General features: G+C 43.7%; 1 protein-coding gene across 1 annotated transcript in view; it reads left to right on the forward strand.

The window, feature by feature from the left end:
• The window catches only part of unc5a (unc-5 netrin receptor A), a 144,236-nt gene that overhangs the window by 105,661 nt on the left and 15,798 nt on the right, over window positions 1–22,777 (forward strand). The window contains exons 6-11 of the mRNA XM_030739111.1: window positions 2,696–2,863; window positions 9,321–9,485; window positions 14,946–15,134; window positions 15,970–16,269; window positions 20,182–20,269; window positions 20,732–20,900. Of these exons, the coding sequence (XP_030594971.1) occupies window positions 2,696–2,863; window positions 9,321–9,485; window positions 14,946–15,134; window positions 15,970–16,269; window positions 20,182–20,269; window positions 20,732–20,900 (1,079 nt within the window). The remainder of the gene's footprint in view (window positions 1–2,695; window positions 2,864–9,320; window positions 9,486–14,945; window positions 15,135–15,969; window positions 16,270–20,181; window positions 20,270–20,731; window positions 20,901–22,777) is intronic.

The raw sequence follows: 22,777 nt of genomic DNA on the forward strand, positions 1-22,777 counted from the left end.
TCAATCACCATGAACTCCTCTGTACACCAAAGTATTCTAGAGTCGAATGTGAAGCCATCTGTCTGACAGCTAAATCTCGAGTTGTGCAGTGATCCGAGCGCAGCAGCAAATCTACAACAGAATGGCTGAAAAGGAAAAGAATCAAAGTCCCAAAGTCCAGACCTCGATCTGATTGAAATGCTTTGGCGCAACCTTAAGAGAGCTGTGCATAAGTGAATGCCTGAAAACCTCAAAGAACTGAAGCAACATTGAAGCGTGGACCAAAATTCATCCACCACAATGTGAGAGGCTGATAAAATTATACAGAAAATTATTACTTCAAGATATTGCTGCTAAAGGTGGTTCTACAGGCTACTGATACCTGGGGTGTAATTAATTTTTCACAGGAAGGCATAGAGTCCTTTGGATGTTTGTTCTTTTCATGTGTATATGTTTTCAAATATCATCAAATTATGTTAAGAAAAAGATGGTATATTTTCTGTTGTTTAATATCCCAATGTAAAATTTCTGTATGCTGGAAAAATAGATCTTGCTTGCTATGGAAAAAGTGACATTTGCATTAACAGAAAACGAAAGAGTTTGAAAAGATCTGGGGATCATATATGGACTGATTATCAGTTGCACTGCTAATATTAGTTACCACTGATGATCACAGTCCCTCTGCCCGTCCAGTCAGCAACAATTCTCTATAAAACTTTGTTGGATTTTGGCTTGTAGGACAAATTTGCATTAAGAAAGCGTGATTGTATTGTGTATCACAGAAATGTTGGTCATTTAGATGAATTACAGTGGGGAGAAAAAAAAAACTGTGCGCATTACTTTTGATTTGACTTGTGCAGCATTTTACTTTAAGAAATGTAATTATCAAATCAATCTTTAACAATAATAGTGTAATAAACAGTAAGTGAGACAAGTGTCTTTCAGGTCTTTGTCAGAATACTTCAAATTAACTTTCTTTTATTAGGTTAATTCTTTTTTTTTTGTTTTTTAATTCCACAGACCTGAAGGGGGTCCAGATGTTACAGCTTTAAATGTAGCTGAAAATTGAGTCGTGCATTTTCACCACTTTTGAAAAAGTGTGTTAATTTGGAGCATGCAGTCAGAACACATTATCATACATTCCTCCAAGCCTCCAGCATAAAGCTAAAGAAGCACAATTATTCCTAATTGATTAGCTTGTTGTTAAAAGATGTAAAGAAGCAATCTGGAGTTGAATTAACTGTGAAGGCACAAGCATTCGCACTCTTTTTGTTTGCCTTTCTTGTATTGTCAAACAGTGATTTTTTTTTCACTCACAGACTCAGAAATATGTGAACAAACTGAGTTGCTTGCATGTGTAATTTTATTTCTTTCCATCACACTATTTGCTTGATGACATTTATTACCATTGCAACACTGATTTAGGATGGTAGAGGGTGTTTTGTTAAAAAAAAAAGAAAAGAAAAAGTTGCTGCTGTTCACTTGCATTGCTTCTAGAAAAAGAGTCAGTTAGCTGAGGGTATCACAGTCTACTATACTAGTTAATCTCGCTATATGTAGCAAGTCATAATAACTGCTACTTTTCAAAGGGGGTTCAACAGGGGGCCAGAGATGCATTTTAACAAGGCCTGGCTGGTGTGACTGCACTCTGCGCTAAGAGGTAATCAGGGGCCGAGTTGCCTGGCAATTTACCTCGCCGTGGCGGGCAATCAATCGCAAAGAGAGGGCAAGGAAATGATTCAGCCACGACGAGCACAGGAGAGTGTTAGGGGGAAATTAGGAAGGGAGTATGTACAGAGAAAGAACGACAGTGCTGTTCAAGTCAATAAATCAGGAATGTCTGTATCTTGTAAGCTGAAGGAAACACGGTAGATACAGGATGATTTGATGTAATCACCTGCCATGATTGAGAGACATGGTACCAATTAAGTGGCAATGGATGGTTAAAGTTTGCTTCAGCAAGTGGCTGTAATAATAGAAATTTAGAGTTTTTCAACTGCTTGAACTTTAAGTTTCAACTCTTAAAAAAATAAATAAATAAAAGAGGAATACATTTTTCAGTGGTGGTCTCTCCAATTCAAAGAATGGCCTACTTGATTTTGTAGAATGATATGTTGTGGTGTGAAATCAGCGGCAGATCTGTGAAGGACACAATCTGAATTTGAAGAACAACCATGATGTATTTGTTTTTCTCAGCAATGTGTTGCTGGTCCAAGGAGTAGGCACTGTTGTTTTTCTGTTTTCGTGCATGTATGACTCTGGTTTTGTGGTTTTAAGTGCCATGGCGTTGCAGTGATGTTATTATAGCCTCGTATTATTTTGGTGAAATTCAGAGGGAGATTTTGATATCTAAAATGTCCACGAGCTGCAGTTTGCAGTGGCCGCACCTTCCTCGGAGAAAAGGTGAACGATGGCACGCTGTCAGATTTTTCTGCTCCCTGTTGAAGCCATTTTGTTTTCACTGCAGTTTGTGTAACTCAGACGCAGGAAGCGGCCCTTTTGCTCTCGCTCTTCCATTTGTTCACTTTGCAGTGGCGAACCAAAAGAGTGTAACAGCAGTCTTGATTATTCTAGCGCAGCGCGCCTATTTTCCTTAGTGCATGTCGGGTAATCCTGGCTGCTCTGTCCCTTCATTCATTCATCCCTCCCTCCCTCCCAACCACCCCCCCCCCCCTTACCTCACCCCTCCATACCCCCCCTGGCACTGGTCTGACAGTCAACGGTGGCTGGTCCACGTGGACCACCTGGTCGTCCTGCAGTGCTGTGTGTGGGCGTGGCTGGCAGAAGAGGAGTCGGAGCTGCACCAACCCCACGCCACTGAATGGAGGCACATCCTGTGAGGGGCAGAACGTCCAGAAAAGTGCCTGTGTGGCCACCTGTCCAGGTAACTCCCAGGCAACCCTGTTTGTCCTGTGGCGCTTGGCTTCCTGTGGCTTCCTTTTTGCATTTTTTTGCATCTAGAAGTCATCAATTCATCTTTATTTTGGCTGCCTTTTTTGTACCAACACTAACAGTCTTTTCTTAGATGTCAGGCTTTATTGCTTCCTGCAGTTAGACCGCTTACACCGCAACGTCAGAGCCTATTAGTCTGCACAGTAAGGGCTTCATGCTAAAAGTGATTTATTATTATCACACTTTGTTCACATACCTCTTTATCTTTTGCACTGTATGCAGACACCGCTTTTCTTTCAGAGACCTGTCTGCTTGAAGAGACATGGTTACAGCCATGTTATTTTGTCACTTCAGCCAATACATTTGTTATTGTTTGCCGCTCAAACTGTGTAGTAAATATGGGCACTAAAAAGCTGAATTATGTCAGCCTGCGTGCCATGTTTACGTGCGAGGAGCTGAGGGCATTTCATTTGCTTGCCCATCCTCCCTTGTGAGAGCATCGAAGAGGCAGAGAGTGTCCTGCCTGATAGTGAGCAACACATATTGATTTCTGGTAGCCTGAGATGGAAGTCAAGCTGCTTCATTTGCAGTCCCACATTAGGCCCCTGACAAAGGAAGAGATAGCGAGTGAGAGAGCAAGCTTGGAAAAAGGAGGTGTAAGGTGTAGGCAGGGATAGAGACAGGTGGAATCAGATACAGTGTAAGGAAGGCAAGAACAAAGCCCGGGGGGTGGGGGGGGGGCTGAAAAAGAAGTAGAGAAAGCCTGACTGTGTGCAGGAGCTGGCTGTTTGTCTGCCAGCAGATCAGTGTGCGGACATATAGCTGGGGCAAAGCAGCCATGCTGACCACAGGAGAAATCTCCCACGTGCAGTAAATAGCAGGGAGGGAAATACAACACCCCTGGCAGTGGCAGCTTTTCCCTGTCTAAAACGGAGGTTATCTTCCTCGGTGAATCGGGGTGTTGTCTTACACATCTAGCATGTAAAGACATCACTAGATGTCAAGCACGACTGTAAGTAACATGGCCTGCTGGAATTCGCCAGGAGGAAGACAAAGGGAGCACAAATTCATAGTGTGGAGTGAGGACCTGCGTGGATTTGGAATTACTGGAGTTGGAGCAACTAGTAATTGAATTAGAGGGGTGCCCAGGGATGCTTGACATTCCTCTACAGCAAAGCAGGATACTGACCTTCATGAGCTTAAAGAAATTAATGTCAGTCCAAGCCGCTATTGTTAGGCCAAAGCCCCCCTCCCTCTATCTTCCTCTTGTTCCACAAAGAGAAAGTGTTTCATTTCAAGTAGTGGAGTGCTGTGACAAAAATTACATTGTACTCCGCGAAGACAGTTTATAGAGATTTTGAGGGAGAAAGAACTCAATTTTTTTTTCTTTTGATGAGAGACATTCGAGCACCGTGACCCCGCTCACACCCCTATCAGCCCTGTTGTTTGGCAACAGACGCTCGTCTCTGCCCCCTTTTCTCACGTGTTACCTGTCTGAAGTGAGTGACATCAGTGAAGCCCCAGCTGTCTGCACCTCGAGAGGGCTCCCCCTCAAGGCCAGAAGTCCACCAGCAGCAGAGCCTGGGGATGATGAGCTGATGTTTCCGATCACAAGCAGCGCCGATGCTCGCAGACCTGCCTTTGAAGTTACCCGAAGATGAGCTGACTGACAGCTCCCATCCCTTTTGTCACCCAGCACACACACACACACACACACTCACACAACAAAGATTCACTGCCCCTATGTGTGTGTTTGTGTGCGTACCTCTTTGATTAATAAAGTGCATGATTAACAGGAAGGGGCGACAGACTAGCCTAGCAGATGCATCACTTCTTACTGGATGAGAACTTTAATTATCCCCATGCTTATAGCTTTAGTGATGTCAGTCCATTTTAGGAGAAAGAGACTTGAGAAAAATGAATTACATGGGAAGCTGTGACACTACAGATAGACATCATGTTATTTATTTAGACGGAGCTGACATTTGGATTCAACAGTAGTGTTCTTTATTTTTAAGTCGGTCTTGAGAGGCATTTTTCTTTCTCTACACTGGCTTTGTTTTTGAGCTGTGACTTTAAAAATTCATGATTTAATGCTGGTTTTGTTTCAAGAGTTCATTAATTATCTAGACTAAGTTTTTTGGGGGGGTTTTTTGCTGATCATTAGCTGTCTCTAGTGCATTTAACTCTCAGCATTAGGTCTTTGAAATGGGGTACAGAAAGTATATTGTGTTTTTAGGTGCTTGTGCTGTGAAACCCTATTATCAAGTGCAGAGATGGCTTCTTAGATTTGCTTAACTCATCCTTTAGGGATAAGAGCCGCATGAATATTGGCTGGAAACAAATCAGTTTTAATTTGGAACCAACGGTATGCACAGGCTTTAATTTGTCTCCGCATCGCCCAACTGAGCCTTTATTTATTTTTGAAATGCTGATGGCCATTTATTGTTCCACATTCAAAAAGTAGCATGACTCCTTCAGAGTATAGGCGCTGAGGCATATTTCATCCATGGATTATATCGACCTCCACAGACTGACACAGACGGCCTCTTCAGTAATAAAACTCTCCACGTATCTATTCACAATGACTCTTATATCTAAATGTGAGCTCCCACCTCTCATCGGGAAAGTGTGAAGCTCGAGAGGCTCATCTGTATTTTTGTCTAAGTCTCCAAAGTGTTTAATGAGAGTTGGCGGAGGCCTGTGTGGCAGATCAGATGGGCTCCATGCTGGGAGAGACACAGGGAGCTGTGGAAGAGGAGGCGGCTGAGGCTAAAGCCTGAGGCTCAGAGCAGAGCATATCAACACTTGAGACAGCGAGTAGCCAAGCTATGCAAGGGCTTATCTCCATTTCTCTTCCCTCTCGCTGCCTTCTTCATTTCTTTTGTCTCCATCCCAGCATATCCCTGCAGAAGTATCCCACATAATTCTGCAGTCCATCCCTCTCCCTCTCGTCAACTCTGCCCCGCGCCGACTTGTGGTCAGAGCCAATAGCCATGGCAAAGTGTCAGGTCATACCAACATTTCCACCAAACACTAACCTGAGCCAACAGCAAAAAGTTAGTCTGCAGTTTTGGAAGCGACTCAGTGACACCTGCCCCACACAAATGAATTAAACTGTTGCTTGATTTAAGAGTGAACACCAAACAACCTGAAGAGCTTTCGAACTCATGTGAATTATTTAAATAGAGCGCAGATCCCTCAGGCTTGCCACAGGAGTCGTGAGAATTGAGCTAGATGGAAAATAAACAGACTCGGGGCTGGCGTATTCGTGCACGTGTCTGTGCGCGTATGCGTTGTAAACATCCAAGTTAGCACCCGTATGTCTGCTGTCTGCACTGCAGGCAAAAGTCTAATTCTACTTTGGAAGTAAACATTCGTGTTTTTCTTGATGTTTTATCACTGATTGTTGAGGGGGCTCCATATTTTATCCACGGAATAAATAAAGGCAATGGGAAATAAATGTGGTAGAAAAGCCCATTATTTCAGCGTGAAAAGATGGTGGCCATCTGGTGACAGCCTTGCATCATTTTTAATCATTTGGTGCCATTTGTTTTGGCGCACTCTATTCATGTGTCACTCTGTCACGTTTTTTTTCATCTGTTTTAGCGGTTTAGTTAAAATAAGGGAGCAAACTTTGATTTGTTTAGTTATTGATTGCAGTCTACTCCTAAATAAGCAAGAAAAAAATCCAGTGTTAAGATTTCATTTTTATTAAATTTATCAGAATTACAGGCGAACGCTGGACGATTAATCTCTGTTGCATCACCCACTTCTGTGGCTGAGCTATCCGTGGTTCTCTGGGGTTTTTCCATCAGCTTTGGAGCACTGGGATTAGTGGTGCTTACACACATGTGCATTGACAGGACAGTGGAAGCTGAGGCCTGCTGGTCTCAGTGATACGTGTCTACCTCCTCGGGTTCCCTCAAGGACACAGAAACCATGGGTGCTTGATGATCTCGGACTGTGTCCATCAGCGGCGATTGTCGTTTTGAACAGCAAAGCCTTAAACAGGCCCTCCCACCGACCTTTAAAAAATGGTTAGATTCCTTTTGCTTCTCCCCTTGGCAACATGTCCAAACGGGCGCTTGCCACTGGGTTATTGTATTACTGTCCCTCCTCGGAGACCTGCCTGACCTGAAACCTGCGGTGCTGGATGATTGAAAATCAGCTGCATAGCCTTTTGCAGGAGCGCTAACAATCTCTTTCTGGGGATTTGATAAGGAAAACTGTGTCTCTGCACAACAACTTTCTTATGTGGATTCTGAAAAATAACTAAAAGTATGAGGTGTGGTTCTAATTTTAGCCTTAAATCTCGACTCTATTGTTGTTCCTTGTTGCATGTTTTTAAAGAATCAAGGGAAGACATTGTCTTGTTTTTTGTTGCCCATGCATTTATTTGGCTTGTGCTCATATGGAAAACCTCTTGGCTTTCTTAAAATGAAAGCCGGGCACAGAGTCAGTGTTCAGAGCCAGGCCATCAAGGACTGTTTATGCATCTTCATTTTTCTTTGATTTTCCTTAGCCTTGGGCCGCAGTGCTTGTGTCTCATCCACATTCTCACTTTGTTGCCACGCCAATCCCCTTGTTTGAAAATGTCATTTGCATGGCGATTAGTCTTGCTTTGTGATGGGGAAAAGAGAAGTAGAATTTCATCACCTCATCAGGGCAGATGTTGATCTCATCCCTTTATTTCACCGTGGTGTGGATAAACTGAGGGGCGACATAATATATTCATTAGGATGTAATTCGCTATTCAATCATTCTCATTCCCAGCCTGGATAATCAGCCCACTGGCCCACGGATGGGTCCACTCAATGCCAAACAAGGACAATTATCTGATTGGTTCTGCGCTCTCTGCCAAATGGATCTGACTGCAAAAAAAAGGCCCAAGCTGTGTCAGCATCCTACCACACACATATGCGCTTGTGCACAAATAGTCTCATTCTCTAGTTGTCATTTCAGGACATGCACACAGACTGACATATAGGTGTGTGTGGGAGCAGGGTTTAATTCACCCTCTGCGCTCTCCGTCTTTCTTTTTTTTTTTATCTCGTTTTCCAATTGGGGATTTGCTTGAGAACCAAATAAAATCATTATTTGATATAGTTATGCAATAACAGGTAACCTCGCCCTCAGTAACATCTCACTTATGTTTTATTAACCAAAGCCTCATGACCTGCAGTGGGTCAGACCTGCTTTCTGCAGGTCATGCCCCTTGCACTCTTTATTGCTGGGATTAATGAGCACTAAGGTTTCCTTGCCCTGAGGTCAGCCAGGGGAAGGGTTGCTGCTGTCATAGAGGTGTGTATTAACCGTGTATGAGTGCGCGCGTGTGTGTGTTCTGGTAATTCTTGTCTGGTCCCCTTCACCCTTACATTTGGGAGAGAGTAAGAGTGAGACAGTGGTGTTTTTTTTCCCCCCCATGAGAGCTCATTATTGCTCTTTTTCCCATTAGCCCTATAGTAACCTTCCCCAGACCTGGCGCTGTGTCACTCTCAATATTACTCTCGGCCACCACCCCCACCAGCCGCAATGCCAAATTACCCCCACCTTTGCAAAATGGTCTTCCTCTCTGTATGTGGTAAAGCAGGTGATATTTCTTACAGCCAGGCATGCTCAGAACTATTACCGGCCCATTTCCATTGTGCTCATTGTGGGGTGTGTTTGAAGTTATGGTCAGGCTGCAGGTGTAATGTACTTTCTCTTCTTTTCAGAGTAATACCACATGTATTTTCTCATGCATTTGGATGCACTTCAGGCAACACTGCAGGTGCTATATTAGCATCTTGACAACAAAATCAAAACAAGGGTGAGATGGTTCCCTCTCTCAAATGTACATGATGTTGTGCTGGGTGCATGAGAAATTTTAAAGTTATGTTCCTGTGTGTGTGTATGGGCCACTTACCCAAAGGTTAAACTTTCACCCTGGTTTGTTGGTGGCTTGGTTTACCAGGCCGCAGCGCCCTCGCTCCAGCGGGGTTAAAAGTTGCATCTGATTTCCATGCTGAAGATAAACAAAGAAAGCAGAATAGAGACACTATGGCTCCCCTCAGCAGCTTTACACGCTTTGGTTTCTCTATGCAGCTGCCAGATTTGAGTGTGTGCAAGTGGATTTGCATGTCTTTAAAAGGTTTTCATTACCAGGTTTCCATTTTAGATTTGCACAGGATGGCAACAGAGTATTCAACCACTCGTTCTCGTCTCACACGCAAATGCACAAATAGTTTGACGCCACACTCGTGTCTCAACTTTATTGTGCAGTTTGACCAATTCACATTGCTGCTAAAAAGGGAGTTACAGCTTGGTTTATTGATGTTTTCCAATCAATAGTTAACCACTGTGAACTAAAATAAATTGTTTGAAGAGAATTCGTTTGAGTTTTAGCTGCTGTGCATGTGTTTCAGCAGTGTTTTTTTTTTTTTTCTTTATTTTTAATTTGTTTCTAGTGGACGGAGGATGGAGCGAGTGGAGCAAGTGGTCAGCATGTGGCGCAGACTGTTCGATGTGGAGGAGCAGAGAGTGCACCCAGCCCTCACCTGGCACAGGGGGCAAAGACTGCCAGGGGCTTGATCTCCAGTCTCTCAACTGTACCAGCGAGCAGTGTCCACAGAGTGAGTGCACCACCGCCCACGCTCCGCAAGCTAAACTCTCACTCTTCAACTCAGTGAAACAATACAAAACATCTACTTTAGATATGTTTTTTAGCCAGTTTCTCGCACAAGGATAAGTAGATGGTTGTTTTGTTATGTATTTGCACATTATGACTGAGCTGATGAGTGGCAAATGAACATTTTAAAACCAATAAACGCACTCAAAACAACATCTGAGAGCTTTTGCTAGATCATACGCTGTTAATTTAAAAAAAAAAAAAAAGAAAAAAAAAGAAGCAGCAGCGTGACACTCAAGGCTGAAGTGGAAAAATTTATTCAAAGGTAAATATTAAACAGGGTTCAGTCTCACAACCTCATCAGATATAGCAAACAGATCCCAAACAATACATAGAGAACAGGTGCACAGCATTAGCATCAATTAGCCCCTAAAGCGAGGATGCTAGACAGGAATAGGAGGGAAAAGCTTTTTCTTTCATGCTTTTTTTTTTTTTTTAATTTATAAAAAAAAAAATTCCAATTTGGAAAGAGGACGAATCCTGTTCATTTTATCTGACCAAACATTTGAAGCCTCCTTATGGCATCAGCTTTTTGTCATAGATGTTGAGTTCATCTTACAAAGGGGTTCATGAAGGAAAGGTGCCCATCTCATTAAACACTTGTACAGACAAAAGATTAATCTGCAGCCCACTGCTGGCTCATCCCCACCTGTGTGACCTTTTCAGATGATCATTTCTAATTATCGTTGCTGCTAGAGTCAGGCGCCTTCTTACCATGTGGATTGGTGCTGTGTCACTGACCTGTTAATACAACCAGGAATTAAAGCATTTCTCTTATGATTGCAGCACAACCTGTCAGTTACTTTGACACATTTAAAATATTGTGCATATATTTAAATGTAGGGTAATGTGTGTTTTTTTTTTTAATGTAAATCAGGTTATACTGTGGTGCCACTCCCCTGTGTGTCATTAATAGGGCATGTGCATTACTGTCAGGATGAGAAAGGGCAAGGCTCGTGTGGCCGGAGACGGCAGCTGAGTGGAAAGTGGCACCACGGGGTCCACGGCAGACCAGATGGACATGAAGGGAGAGTTGTGTCACTTCCTACAGATATCAAAGACAGAAAGATATTGCAGCGTGCCCACAATGAGTCTCAGGGTGGCATCTCATAGAGAGAAAATGTTATAAATAGTGTGCTCTCTGGCTGATCTGTATGGTAAACACTGAGTTTTAATGGGGATTCAGTTGACATGGGCCACTGAATTAATAAACTGAATTATGTATTTTCCTCTGATTGATGTGATCAAATAGACTGATGCTCGGATGGCGGGGATTGTTTGGAATTGCATGTGAATGTTGCATTGTGTGTATGTGTTAGTGCTACGCGGGTATGCGCATGTATGTGTGAGTGTCCACCGATAGCCGGGTTTGGCTGGTGCAGTGAACCAGGGAGTTCAGTCAGCCCATCATCAAAGGTCAGCAGCTCCTCCCCAGAGAAGCAAGATATATACACAAAGATGCCAGTCATTGTTCCTCACACACACACACATCCGAACAAACGCACACACAGAGTCACTCAGTATTTACACTGACAGAGCAGAGCGGAGCGCTGGCCTCTGAAGAATGCCTGTCCCAATCTGTTCCCAGCAGATGCGTTTCCATAGACAATTGCTGTGTGAAGTATTATAATAAGCAAAATAGCAAGATGGTTTTGGCTTGTCAGCAACTCCCATACTTCAACCATGTCTGCAGGCTATTAGCCGAGATGGAAAACTTCCCCCTGAAACAAAAGGCACCCTCCTCTCCTACTGTAATCTAACACAACAACTGCAGAGTGAACCACAGTCACTCTGCAACAAAAGCTGTCGTCTGTCTGAGGACCTCACAGACATGTCTAATCTCCCTCATTAAGCCAGAAATGAAACACGTTAGATGAGGTTATTGTTTTAGGTGTTACATATGTGAGAATAAATGCGCAACACTAAGCTGGAAAACGATCTGATCCAGGACGGATCATTTTCATAAAGCAAACAAGTCGACCCCAACATATATTCTATGCAAAATCTATGCAGGGAAATAATAAATATGCGTGCAGCATGGCAGAACCAAAATGGGAGACAGGTGTTAGAGGGCAGAGAAAGGATAGTGGGGAAAATAATGGTGCTCGTTTTCTGAGGCGCAGGAAATTAGGACAACATAAAAACAATTATTCGGCTTAATGTGTGTAATGAAGGTAATGAACTTAATTTGCAGCAGCATCCCATTTTGGGATGTGTCACAAATTATTGAGCAAAACACATCAAACTGTTAATTTGTCTTTAGTCTGTTTTTGAATTTCAGGGCTAATTCGGCGGCACAGAGGCTGAGATTTTTCGTCACCGGTTTGTTTGTCAGAGCGGGGTCACGGTGCTTTGTGAAAAATGGCCGGACATTTATTTTTGGGCCATATTTCACCGGAGCCTGCTGAGGGATGGGACGACTGTATTGTGGAGATAGTAATAGTCACGTTCACTTTGAGAGTTTTAGTAGCCATATTTCCCTGACCTTAAGAACTCCCGTGTTATTCATCTTCAGGCAAGTGACTAGGATTGGCCATGGGATGAAATATATTCTCAGGTGTCCTGATAAATGCCCAGGGAAGAGGCGCAGGAGGCTCCAAAGCTCTTATTTATCAATGCAGGAGAGAGAAAAAAGCAGGTAGAGAGAGTCGAGGACTATCAGGTGCGGTCATTGTGCTGACTGTCAATACAGCCAGAGTCCAAACTTCAACAGCAGCCAGATACATCGCCTTAGAGGAGATGAATTATACCGGCCCATCTCAAGTCAGAAACTGATCCCCTACCAGCCAGCCCTGGAGCGAATCTGAGGAGCTGCAGTGAAAGCTGAGGGAGACGGGCGCAAAGAGAGATTGGCCTGAGGTCAGCTGTGAAAAAGGCTCATCGCATCCACAGATTATCCTCAGGCGGGTGTCACTCATGATGAGAGGTCACACACAAAGAGAGTCAAAAGTTTTTGCCAGCAATTAAGTCAAGTGGAAATGAAAGATGGAATGACTGATGGCAGAGAGGAAGAGAGGTAAATTGGTATGGACTGTGATTGGAGAGAGAGAGAGAGGGCATGTAAGAGAGGGACTAAAGTAAAGCCCATCCAATTATAAAACCTGATTAGCTATGTCAATTAAACTGTGATGGATGTCCTTTCAATTATTGGCTGGCATCATGAAAATCAATGAGTGGGGCCAGGAGGAGCTGAGAGCAGTTGTTGGTCAGGGTTGTTGCGAGCGTCTGGATCGTTTCGCTAGGACACCTGGTGGGTCAGATAAAACTTCACTCAGGGATGCTCCGATAAGCCACCAGAGATTACAGCCAAAGCAGAGAGAAAGAGAGAAGAAGAGTTGTTTGATTGACTGGCTTTATTGTCAGGGCACAAGAATGGTGTGCACAGGGAAAATGGAAGAGCAGAGATACTGGATTTTTGCATCTGAGGTTAGCCACTTGTCTTTGGTGTGCCCTTAGCAAGTAAACAGCAACTGGCCAATCTAAGGCTATGTTTATCCAATCAGCAGAAACCAGCTGGCTTGTCTCCTTACTGACGGGTGTTGCTTTGTCTTTAGTCAAACTACACATCTCCCAGCGGACTGCAGCACAAGAAGTTCAAATATCACGGCATCATCTGGCCTTTGGCTCACCAAGACAATTGGATTTGGGAACTTTAATGAGAAGTTCAGCCAGAGTCTCTCCCTTCCTTTTTTGGAGCTCATTGTGAAAGGCGGAAAGTTTAGCCAGGCATCCTGCAGTTAAGCACCTCAATGCTTCCCTGAGGAGGGAGAGCGAGAGCAGAGAGAGGCAAAGGCAGGTAAATGGACAAGCTGCGAGGTGGAGGAAGGTTGAATGTGTCAGATAAGAGTCCTCATGCTTTAAGTGTGTTATGTACAGATGTGCTATGTAGCATCAAGAACAAAACACACAGTCTGGTGTTTATCTTCAGCCAGTCATTCGATCGATTACATGTCAAGAGATCTCTGGCATTACAAAGAGCTGCCATAGAGGTTGGCTGCATATAATCCCGCTACTTAAAGTATCAGATTGTACTGAGATAATCACCCATGAAATAGATTCTGGCATTTCTCTTAAACACTTGGGTATGTCAGGCAGCTTTGTCCAAAGATGGATTTTCCAAGGCAAAAGGAGAGGGAAGGACAAATAGATGTAAAGAGATGAATAGAAATGAGAGCTGCCGATAGAAAGGAAGAAATCCCCCCCGCCCCAACTTTTAGCGCTCTGCTAATTCAATTGTGGCGTTTTCATGTCACAGATTTACAAACACCAATTAAAACTTGTCAGATCCGTGTTTCTAAGGTTGAGTGCAGCTCCTGTCTTGCAGTAGGATTACACAGTGGTGACAGCCGGGAGATATTTATCAAAAGATGACAAACCTAATGGTAATCAGGTTGATTTTGACACAAACCCTTTGGACGTGTTACTGCTGCTCATTGCTGAAATGCAAATCCCACATGCTGTCAGTCGCAGGCACATGCTGTCTTCCCGTTAGTCTTCTTTAATTCGGAATTTCTTTCTTGTACACTTGCTCCCCTCGCTTTCCCCGCGCCTGTTCTCCTCCTTTTGTTGTCAACTCACCACATGCCAGCCTGCAGTGCTTTAACCTTTGCTGTTGTTCTCCATCCCTCAAAGCTGCGCTGTTCAGCGCGTCCCCTCCTTGACTGTGTTCAGTTGACAGCGCTACGCCCCCGTGGCTCACCAGCACAATGGCCCTCCACAAAGGCCCCAGGAGCATCCTCCACCTCCACCACCAAATTCCCCCAGCCCCGGGAGACAGCCGTGGCAAATCCCATTCTGCTGCAAAACATACACACATACACACACACAGAGTGCATAGACAGAAATGAGTGGAGACATTGATGTTTGTCTCAGCTTGGCTGTCAGCTTCATACTGTACTTTTGGGAGAAAGACACTCCTGTGCTTTTGCAAGACAGGCAGTCAATAAGAGGAGTTAGAATTTCATAAGCAAATGCTTCATTTTTTTTCTCTGTTTCTCTTGGGGGTGTTGCGTGCTTAGAAAAAGAGAGGTAAAAGAACATGCTGGCCCAAGATATATTTATCCAGTGCAGAAATAAAGAATTATGACAGTGAAAACCTGCTTGAGAAACTGACTCTTCCCTCTTCTCTGGTTGACGTCGAGATCACCGAGTTTTAGAAATTCTTGCTACAGTATCAAAATGGCTGCAGTATTTGATAATGTTGGCTCTCTTAACTTTTTATGAAACAGTCAAGCAACATTAGGTGGCAGGAAAGGAATGCTACAAGCCATTAAACAGGTCCTCAAGTGAGACCTTTGCGCAGAATATGTTGTGGCAGCTCAAAATGGTATTAAAATTTAACACCAGAGGGCATCTTCCAGCCTTGATTAGTAATTTCTCTTTCTTCTTTGTCGTCCTCTTGCAGCCGTGAGTGGAGCCGAGGACGTGGCGCTCTACGTGGGCATGGTGGCCGTGGCCCTGTGTCTGACCCTGCTGCTCATTGTGGTCGTCCTGGTCTACAGGCGCAAGAAGGAGGGCCTGGATGCCGACGTGGCCGACTCCTCCATCCTCACCACTGGCTTCCAGCCCATGGGCATCAAGCCCAGCAAGCCAGGTGTGTGGGCGCCGCGGTCACGCAGGCCTCCCCCCCACAGCAGTAGGACACTGTTCTTTGTTCCGCTCTCGTCTGTCCATCTTCGCCACAGTGACTGTGCCACACTCATCTACATGTACCACCGATGCTGTTTGTTTGTGGTTGTGGAGGTGGCATGAATGTGTTTGCAGTGGTTTGTGGTCTAAGCGAGATTTATTATGTTGCGCGTGTGGTTGTGTGCGTCTGTGTGTGTGGTGCACGAGCTGTTTATTTGCCTGCCTGACACATTATGTTTCGCCAGCACCTTATTGTCAGGAAATGTACCCACTCTGTTTACTGCCTGTGTGGAGCCTCAGAGGTTTAACAGCAAGTAATAGAAATACAACTGTCTGAGTTGGATGGAGATGGGGGACTGGGTTGCTGTGTCTGTGATTCACTGTGGAGAAAAAAAAAAAGCCTTTATACATTCTGGATGCTAAGCTGCATCTGAGTTCTGTTTGGAATTGATTGTGTGGTTGCTAAAGAGACAGACAGTGATAGAGAAACAGAGAGAGGGAGGAAGAGAGAGAGAGAGAGGATGGAAATTGACTGGCTTTGACTGGAATTTGTGTTTGTGTTATTGTCAAGAGTGTGCACGTGTGAGTGCTCTCTTTTCTGCACCATGTGTCTTCTTTCTGTGTTTGTTTCAGTTTTCTGTGTGGCTTGCAACAGCTTTAGAGAGTGCTAGGTCTGTCTCTGTGATGTAGGGACCCCCCTCCCTCTACCCACCCTCCCCACCCTTCCTCCCACCACTCTTTGAGATTCACACGTTTGCTTTTGTCTGTTTCTATTTTTTTTTTTTAAATCATCTAAACAGAGAACTCCCATTTGCTCACCATCCAGCCTGATCTAACCACCACCACTACCAGTTACCAGGGCACCCTGCGCTCTCGCCACGATGCCACTGGGAAGTTTTCAATGACCAACGGGCCTCTGCTGGACCCGCTCCCTAATGGCTCGCACACCCTCCACAACGGCAAGCTCAACTCAGATGCTGCAGAGTTTGTGAGCAGGCTGTCCACCCAGAGTTACTTTAAAACACTGCCCCGTGACGTGGCTAACGCCTCCTATGGGACCTTCAACTTCCTAGGTGGGAGGCTGACTATCCCCAACACAGGTGGGTTCTTCATTAAGGTCCATTTAGGTTTCATTGTGCCACTCCTGCTGTTCAGGTCAGCTGATTTGGTTGAAAACTCAAGAGTTGTAAACAGAAAGTCATACTGACTGATCTTTATTGGACTTCTTGGGTGATGCCATACTGCATTATAATGCCCCCATTTCAGGAAAGCAGATAACACAAATGCAGCGCATTACTGAACCTTGTTGTGTGTGCTCAGAAGAAACATTAAGGTTAAGATCAGGAGGAGGTATTTACTACCCGGGGGAAGTACTATGGGGTTACCAGTCAGTTTCAGACCAAACAGTTTCTACCCAACTGGGGCTCTACTACCCACTGGGGTGGTCCCCCTGAGAGCTACATACCCTTAGGGGATTTTTTTCTGTTTGCTTTCCAACTACCTAACATGATGTATTAGCCTAACTAATAAATCCTTTGTGCTCACATTACCAGCACATGCTGGTAATGTGGCTAATGGTTTTCAGTAAACCATACCAATAGGCCTATTTCACTGCAGCCAATTCGACATGAAATAGCAGGGAAACACAGGTGTTACTGATCACATTAATAAAAGCTTTGTGCCTGAATAAAAGAGAACCTCTGTTAATGTCATTAGCATGTGTGTTTCCCTACCATTTTATGGGAAATAGCTGCTGTGAAATAGGCCTATTCGGATCCGCTTTGGTTGTTGTGGTCTCTCAGTTTCTTGTAATCCTATTCCAGTCTCTACATTTTCTCTCTACATTGCTTCACTGTTTAGCTGGATGCCCCAGGTAGTTGAGAGGAAATGCTAGTAAAGATTTTGTTATATTTTGCTTTGCTGTATCAGAATCACATTGTATTTCCTCTGCCACATAAAGGCTTAAAGCCTGGACTGGCTCTCTCTGTTTGTATAGTTTTTACAGCTTTCTGTTGTTTTTACAGCTAACGTCAAAGTTTTATTATAATGTCTCAAGTGCTTTATAATGTTTTTGAGATATATATATATATATATATATATATATATATATATATATATATATATATATATATATATACTCAGCATATGAGTGACATATTATGTCTAGACCAATCACTGTGCACTTGTGTTACTCAAAGGTTCCTCTTGTGCTGGGGAGAACTTAGCCAAAGTATGAACTATAAGAAAAGTCCACAAATGGGGCTCTCAGAACTTTGATAGTTCCTGCTTCCTGCAGTGTAGATGTGCTAAAAAAAAAAAAAAAAATAGGGGCTTCCTCCTCCAGAAGTTATTACAAAAAAGAAAGATAAAGTTCCTGCAGTCCAAAAGCACCTATTGAGTCATAATGAGGCATTTAAAATGCACGGTGAAAGCTTCAAGTTCTCCAGATCTGCAGTTTAACCTCATTTTATTCACAGGTTGATCCAGAAATTGATCTTCACACATATGGCTTACTGTAATACATATTCTAAACCTCACGGGCTATTTTTCTTCTCCAATAGCTCAGCTTTAACAGTAATTAAAGTTTTGAATGTATCCCTAAAATCAAATGCGAGCTATTAGAATGTTCTTTGGTTGCTCTGTTTTGCTTTTACACCACAAACAGGCCTATCAGGGTCTGATCAGAAGCCCATCGTGATGTGGGTGCTTTGCATCTCTGTAGTCAGGGTTACCAAATCTCTTTGGTAACGTTCAAACAGTCTCTGGTGCTTGGTTCAGCTCGTTTGGATGGATGAAAGCTCACACTGTCTCTACCTGTCCGCTATTATTTATGGCCTAAGATGCAGTTGCTGCCTGAACTAATAGCACTCCATACATTATTTCTTTGTTAGCTCTTTGTGACAGCAGACAACCGTGCTGTACACATAAGGTGCTGCTGACTATATGTCAGTCTCTAGAATTTGATTTTGCCCTGGAGGTCCATACAGCGGCTGATGCAGGATGACAGTCACAAACACTGTGTGAATAGGTAACCCGTCGCTCCATATGCTTCTCTGTTTACAGCTCTTGGCTTATTCGTAATAAGAACTGAAACGTCAAACTTGAAGGCAGTTTCTGCTTTACTGCTCCCAAATTTATAAACGTAATTCATAAAAGTGGAATAAAAAAAAAAAAAACCTTTGTACTGTAAAAACAGGTTTTTGTTTTTTTTTTAGTCGGGCCCTGTTTCTGTAGACATGGTATTGTACATTTGTGCTGTGTAATGGCATCTTTAATCCTCTGTAGGATGTTCTGTTTACAGCGATACTTTAAGCACACAAAGAAGTATGATCTAAACAATTTAACATCTGCTCTGTGTTTGGAAATGCTGCGGGAATGAGTCCGTTTTATATGTTTTATTATACCTGCTTTAGTGTCTGTGACTGGACATTTGCAAGGAGAATTGAACAATAACAGCTCAGTCCCATAAACATTACTGTCTTGGTGAAACTGACCCCAGACTATTCAGCCTCAAAACTCCTGTTTCCTAATAGGTTCATGCCAGGACAACCGCTAAGTGCACAGGCTGTATTTCTGTATGGGATACAAATTAGTTCCAATCAGTTATGAGGGAAATAAGATGGGACACCAAAAAAGAAAATCACTAATCCTAACATTAAATCGCACGCGCACACACACGCACACACAAAAAAAGTGATTCTGCTTATATTTGTCAACAAGCCACATCTACACAGCAACGCATGAATAACTAAAAAGAACGTTCAGTGCAGTGATGAGATGAGATATAATGAGTGTGTGCTGAAGAAGCTGTGCCCCGAAAGAAATCTGGAATAAAAATCTATAACAAATTATTCCAATTATTTCCTTGGCTAATGACAGAGCTGGTTGGGGGTTGTAGCCAATGTCCACAAGTGTCAGTTTTGTGCTAAGAGCGTGGACAGAAGAAAAAAGATGGCAAAGATTGGTCTTATAAAAGATATAAAAAAAAGTCCACCCCACCATCATTAGTTCCCTATTTTGCTTCCCCTCTTCACATTAGCCGATTAGAGCTTATATAATTATACTGGAAGACAGTGTTTTCACTTGGCTCATTGTATGCTGGCCAGATTAGCTGATGCTGGTATGTCTTGGGAAGAAAAGGTCCTTTTTTTTTTTTTTTCCTGTTTTCCTTGCCACCACTCTCCCTCTCCCTCTCTCACTGTGCCTCTCTTCCACTCTCTTGAAGATGTTTTATGCATGGATTAACTCAAAGCCATGTTGACTATACCACGCATTGGCACCCATCTTCTCAGTGGGACACAGAGGGAAAAAAAAATCTCAGCACTTTTATGCTTCAACTCAAAAGAGATATACTGTCATTTAGCACAGTTTCAGAGTGGGCACATGGAAGACGCCGTTTATGGATTCAGACAAGGCTGTGAGCATTTAGGCACCTTCGCCTTATTCAAACAGATGTTTTATGGTGAATAGAGGCCCAGTTTACCATGCAGAGACTGTTAAGATTGTGTCACATAGTCTCTATTTGTACAACATTTTAAATGGGAGTCTTAAGTGGATGATTTTGTCACGAGAAAACGCAACACAAATGCCACAACACTCCAGCTATTTCAATAGCTCTGTCTATTCTCCAGTGTGCATTCCTACACTCTCCTGGGGAAGTGCAATTTTCCTGGAGTAGTCTGTTCCATGGTCTCAATTATCTACTTGGTGGCAGACGGAGGACATTTAAACTGCGATGCAGCGTGCGCTTTTGTCTCAACTAATTGTTGACCGTGGGGACGTGTGCCGGCTCGGCTGCCGGTGCAGAGATTTGCATCTACTGTACCTGAAGGAGGCTGCCTCTGACCTTCAGAATAGATTTGTTTTTTGTTTTTGCAGCCTTACAGTTTTGTTGAGTAGGCTGGCTTCCTTTGTGGGATGACAAAAGCGTTGTTCACTCTGAACAAATGAGCCTGTCCCCCCCTCCTGCTCACCCCCCCTCTCTTCTCTCCCTTTGTTGTTATTTGCATTAGGAATCAGTCTGCTCATTCCTCCTGAGGCCATCCCCAGAGGAAAGATCTATGAGATTTATCTCACTGTTCAGAGGAAGGAAGATTTAAGGTGGGTCTCTTTAACGCTGTCTAACTGGCAGTCTTCCCTGCCACTAGGCTGTTTGTTTTGATGCTCTACTGTTCCATTAGGAACGGCTTAGCAGTCTGTGCCAGTACTGTGGAGGAGGGATGTAAATAAATAACGTAGCCTTTTACCGGGATGTGCACTATTTAAGTTAAATGAATTGTTTGCAAAACACTGTTTATCTGGCTTGCTGCACTTCAGTCTCTCGTGGCACAGTCACTGCAGCGTGCCGTGGTAGTGTCATGTTATTACTCAGTCATCACAACTTGGTGCAACAAGTCAGTGAGTCCAGCAGGCTTTCATGATTCTTTGTTACAGCTGCTAGATAATTTGCAGAGGTGACAGTATCATATCCTGCTTACAAGAGACCAATAAATTCTCACTTATAACTCAATGAGTAAAAGCATTCATTGCTCTCTCTCTCTCTCGCTCCTCTCCTCGGTGTAGGTTACCCCTGGCCGGCTGCCAGACCCTCCTCAGCCCCATTGTGAGTTGTGGCCCTCCGGGGGTGGTCCTGAGCCGGCCGGTTATCCTCAGCATGGACCACTGCTTTGACGCATGCCTGGATAACTGGGCCGTGCGCCTTAAGAAGCAGAACTATGAAGGCGCTTGGGAGGTAAGACGGCGCTATAATTCCAGCACAGATCCTTTGGAGAAAGACAAAGTTGCTAACCGGTGAATTTGTAAAGTCTTTCTAAACTTATTCAGAGCTTTTCTCCGAGAAGTACAGTCTTACTCAGCAGTGACTTGAAAGGCACTCAGTGGTATATAGCGGAGTTAGTTCTGACCGAGCTCTCATCTACTCCATCGGGCTTAAATTATTGACCATCAGGTGTTTTCTCATCGGGCTTGAACAAAAGCCTGGAAGCGCTGGCTCTCTAGCTGACGAGTTGCTAAGCAACATGTTTCTCAAAACAGAAATTCTCTAAGCAAATTACTGATCCTCAAAGTACTCTTCTGAGTGCTCCTTGACCATTTCTGACCGCTGCTTCCAATTACAGAGTTCCCTCCCCCATTTTTCTATCCATGAAATTTGAAAGTAACCAGAAGTGCCAGACACCAGTAGGATGCAGCTGGGAAGAACCTTTGGTGTCTACACACACACATACGCACATACACACGTGCACAAACAAGCACAGTTTGAGGTAGTCTAACCATCTCAACAATCCAGAGAGATTGGAAAGGGTGCTGGTGGGCTTCGGAGTGTTACTAGGTCTTCTTTCATGTTCAATATTGTGCATAAATTATTCAGCCTCCCCCCCCCATGTGGCAGCGGTGGGGTGTCTGTGGGATGGATTGGCCTGTCTGAGGCAGAGGTTAGACCAGCCCTTTTAATCATTGGCCGGACCAAATATAGCCCAGCGGCTTGACTGCGTGACCACCAAAGGGGAAAAGTGCCAGGTGGACAAGAGAATGAGAGTGGAAGTAACTGCAGAGTGTGACGAAACGTGAAAGGGGGAAAAAAAGAAATAAGATCGAGAGGGAGAGGAAAAGTAGACAGGCAGGTAATGCAGATCTAGAGGAACGGCATGCAAGAGAGGAGGATGCAGGGAGAGATGGTGAAGATAGATAAAACGTGCAGAGGGAGAAAGAGGAATGAATTGCTCGTAGAGCGAGCGCTTTGTAGCCACCTCACTCTCTGTTCCACTCTGTAGAAATATTAAGATGATGAAAAAGTGAGACTCCATTGTGGTTGCATAGCAAATGAATTGTCAATACTAATTCTATTGATGTAGATGGTGTCTGGTTGAATCGATCCTAGAGGGGCTCGCTGGGCATTTGGCAGGCAGAATGCTCTCTTCAGCTTGATTGGCTAATGGGTAGAGTCAGTCAACTGGCATGAAGGGATTTTAGAGAAAATGTTGTCACCTTGGGTCCAATTTGTCTCCATCAAATTATCTCAGCGAGCAGTGGAATTATCTCATGAAAAATATCCTGTACTGTGATGGAATGGGATATTTCCATAGGTCTGTCATCGTTGTTAGGGATGCATTTGTGATGCAGGATTTCAGCTCTGTAACGACGAAACAAAATGCAAGGTGCTGCTTCTGATTTAGTTTTTTTTTTTTTTTTTTTTGAAAAACCTGTCTTTTTTTTTTCCTCCATGGCAAATTAAAGTACCAATTAATTCTTGTACTGCCTGTTAGTGTTTTTCAGCACTTCTCACCATCAGGCAACACTGTTGTTTTCCAGATAAATTGGCAAGTTGTTTTCACCTGTCTTAACAAATCTGAAACAAATGTTGAAGGAAATTCCAGCAATTCCAATAATCCAATATTCAGCGCACCTCCGGTCTTTCCTTTCGCCAGAACCATCTGTTCTTGCCAGGAATCTGTTCGAGTCTCCTTTCATGTCAATTGAGCACCTCGTTCATGCATTATTAAGTAAACTGATGGTGTTCTATAGGATGCGTGTCTTTGTATGAGGAAGTGTGTGTGTCTATGTCAGGATGTAGTAAGTTGTACTGCGGTGAAAAAGGAATCTGAAGCAAGA

The sequence above is a fragment of the Archocentrus centrarchus genome, chromosome 10 (assembly GCF_007364275.1).
Source record: "Archocentrus centrarchus isolate MPI-CPG fArcCen1 chromosome 10, fArcCen1, whole genome shotgun sequence".
Classification (NCBI taxonomy): Eukaryota; Metazoa; Chordata; class Actinopteri; order Cichliformes; family Cichlidae; genus Archocentrus; species Archocentrus centrarchus.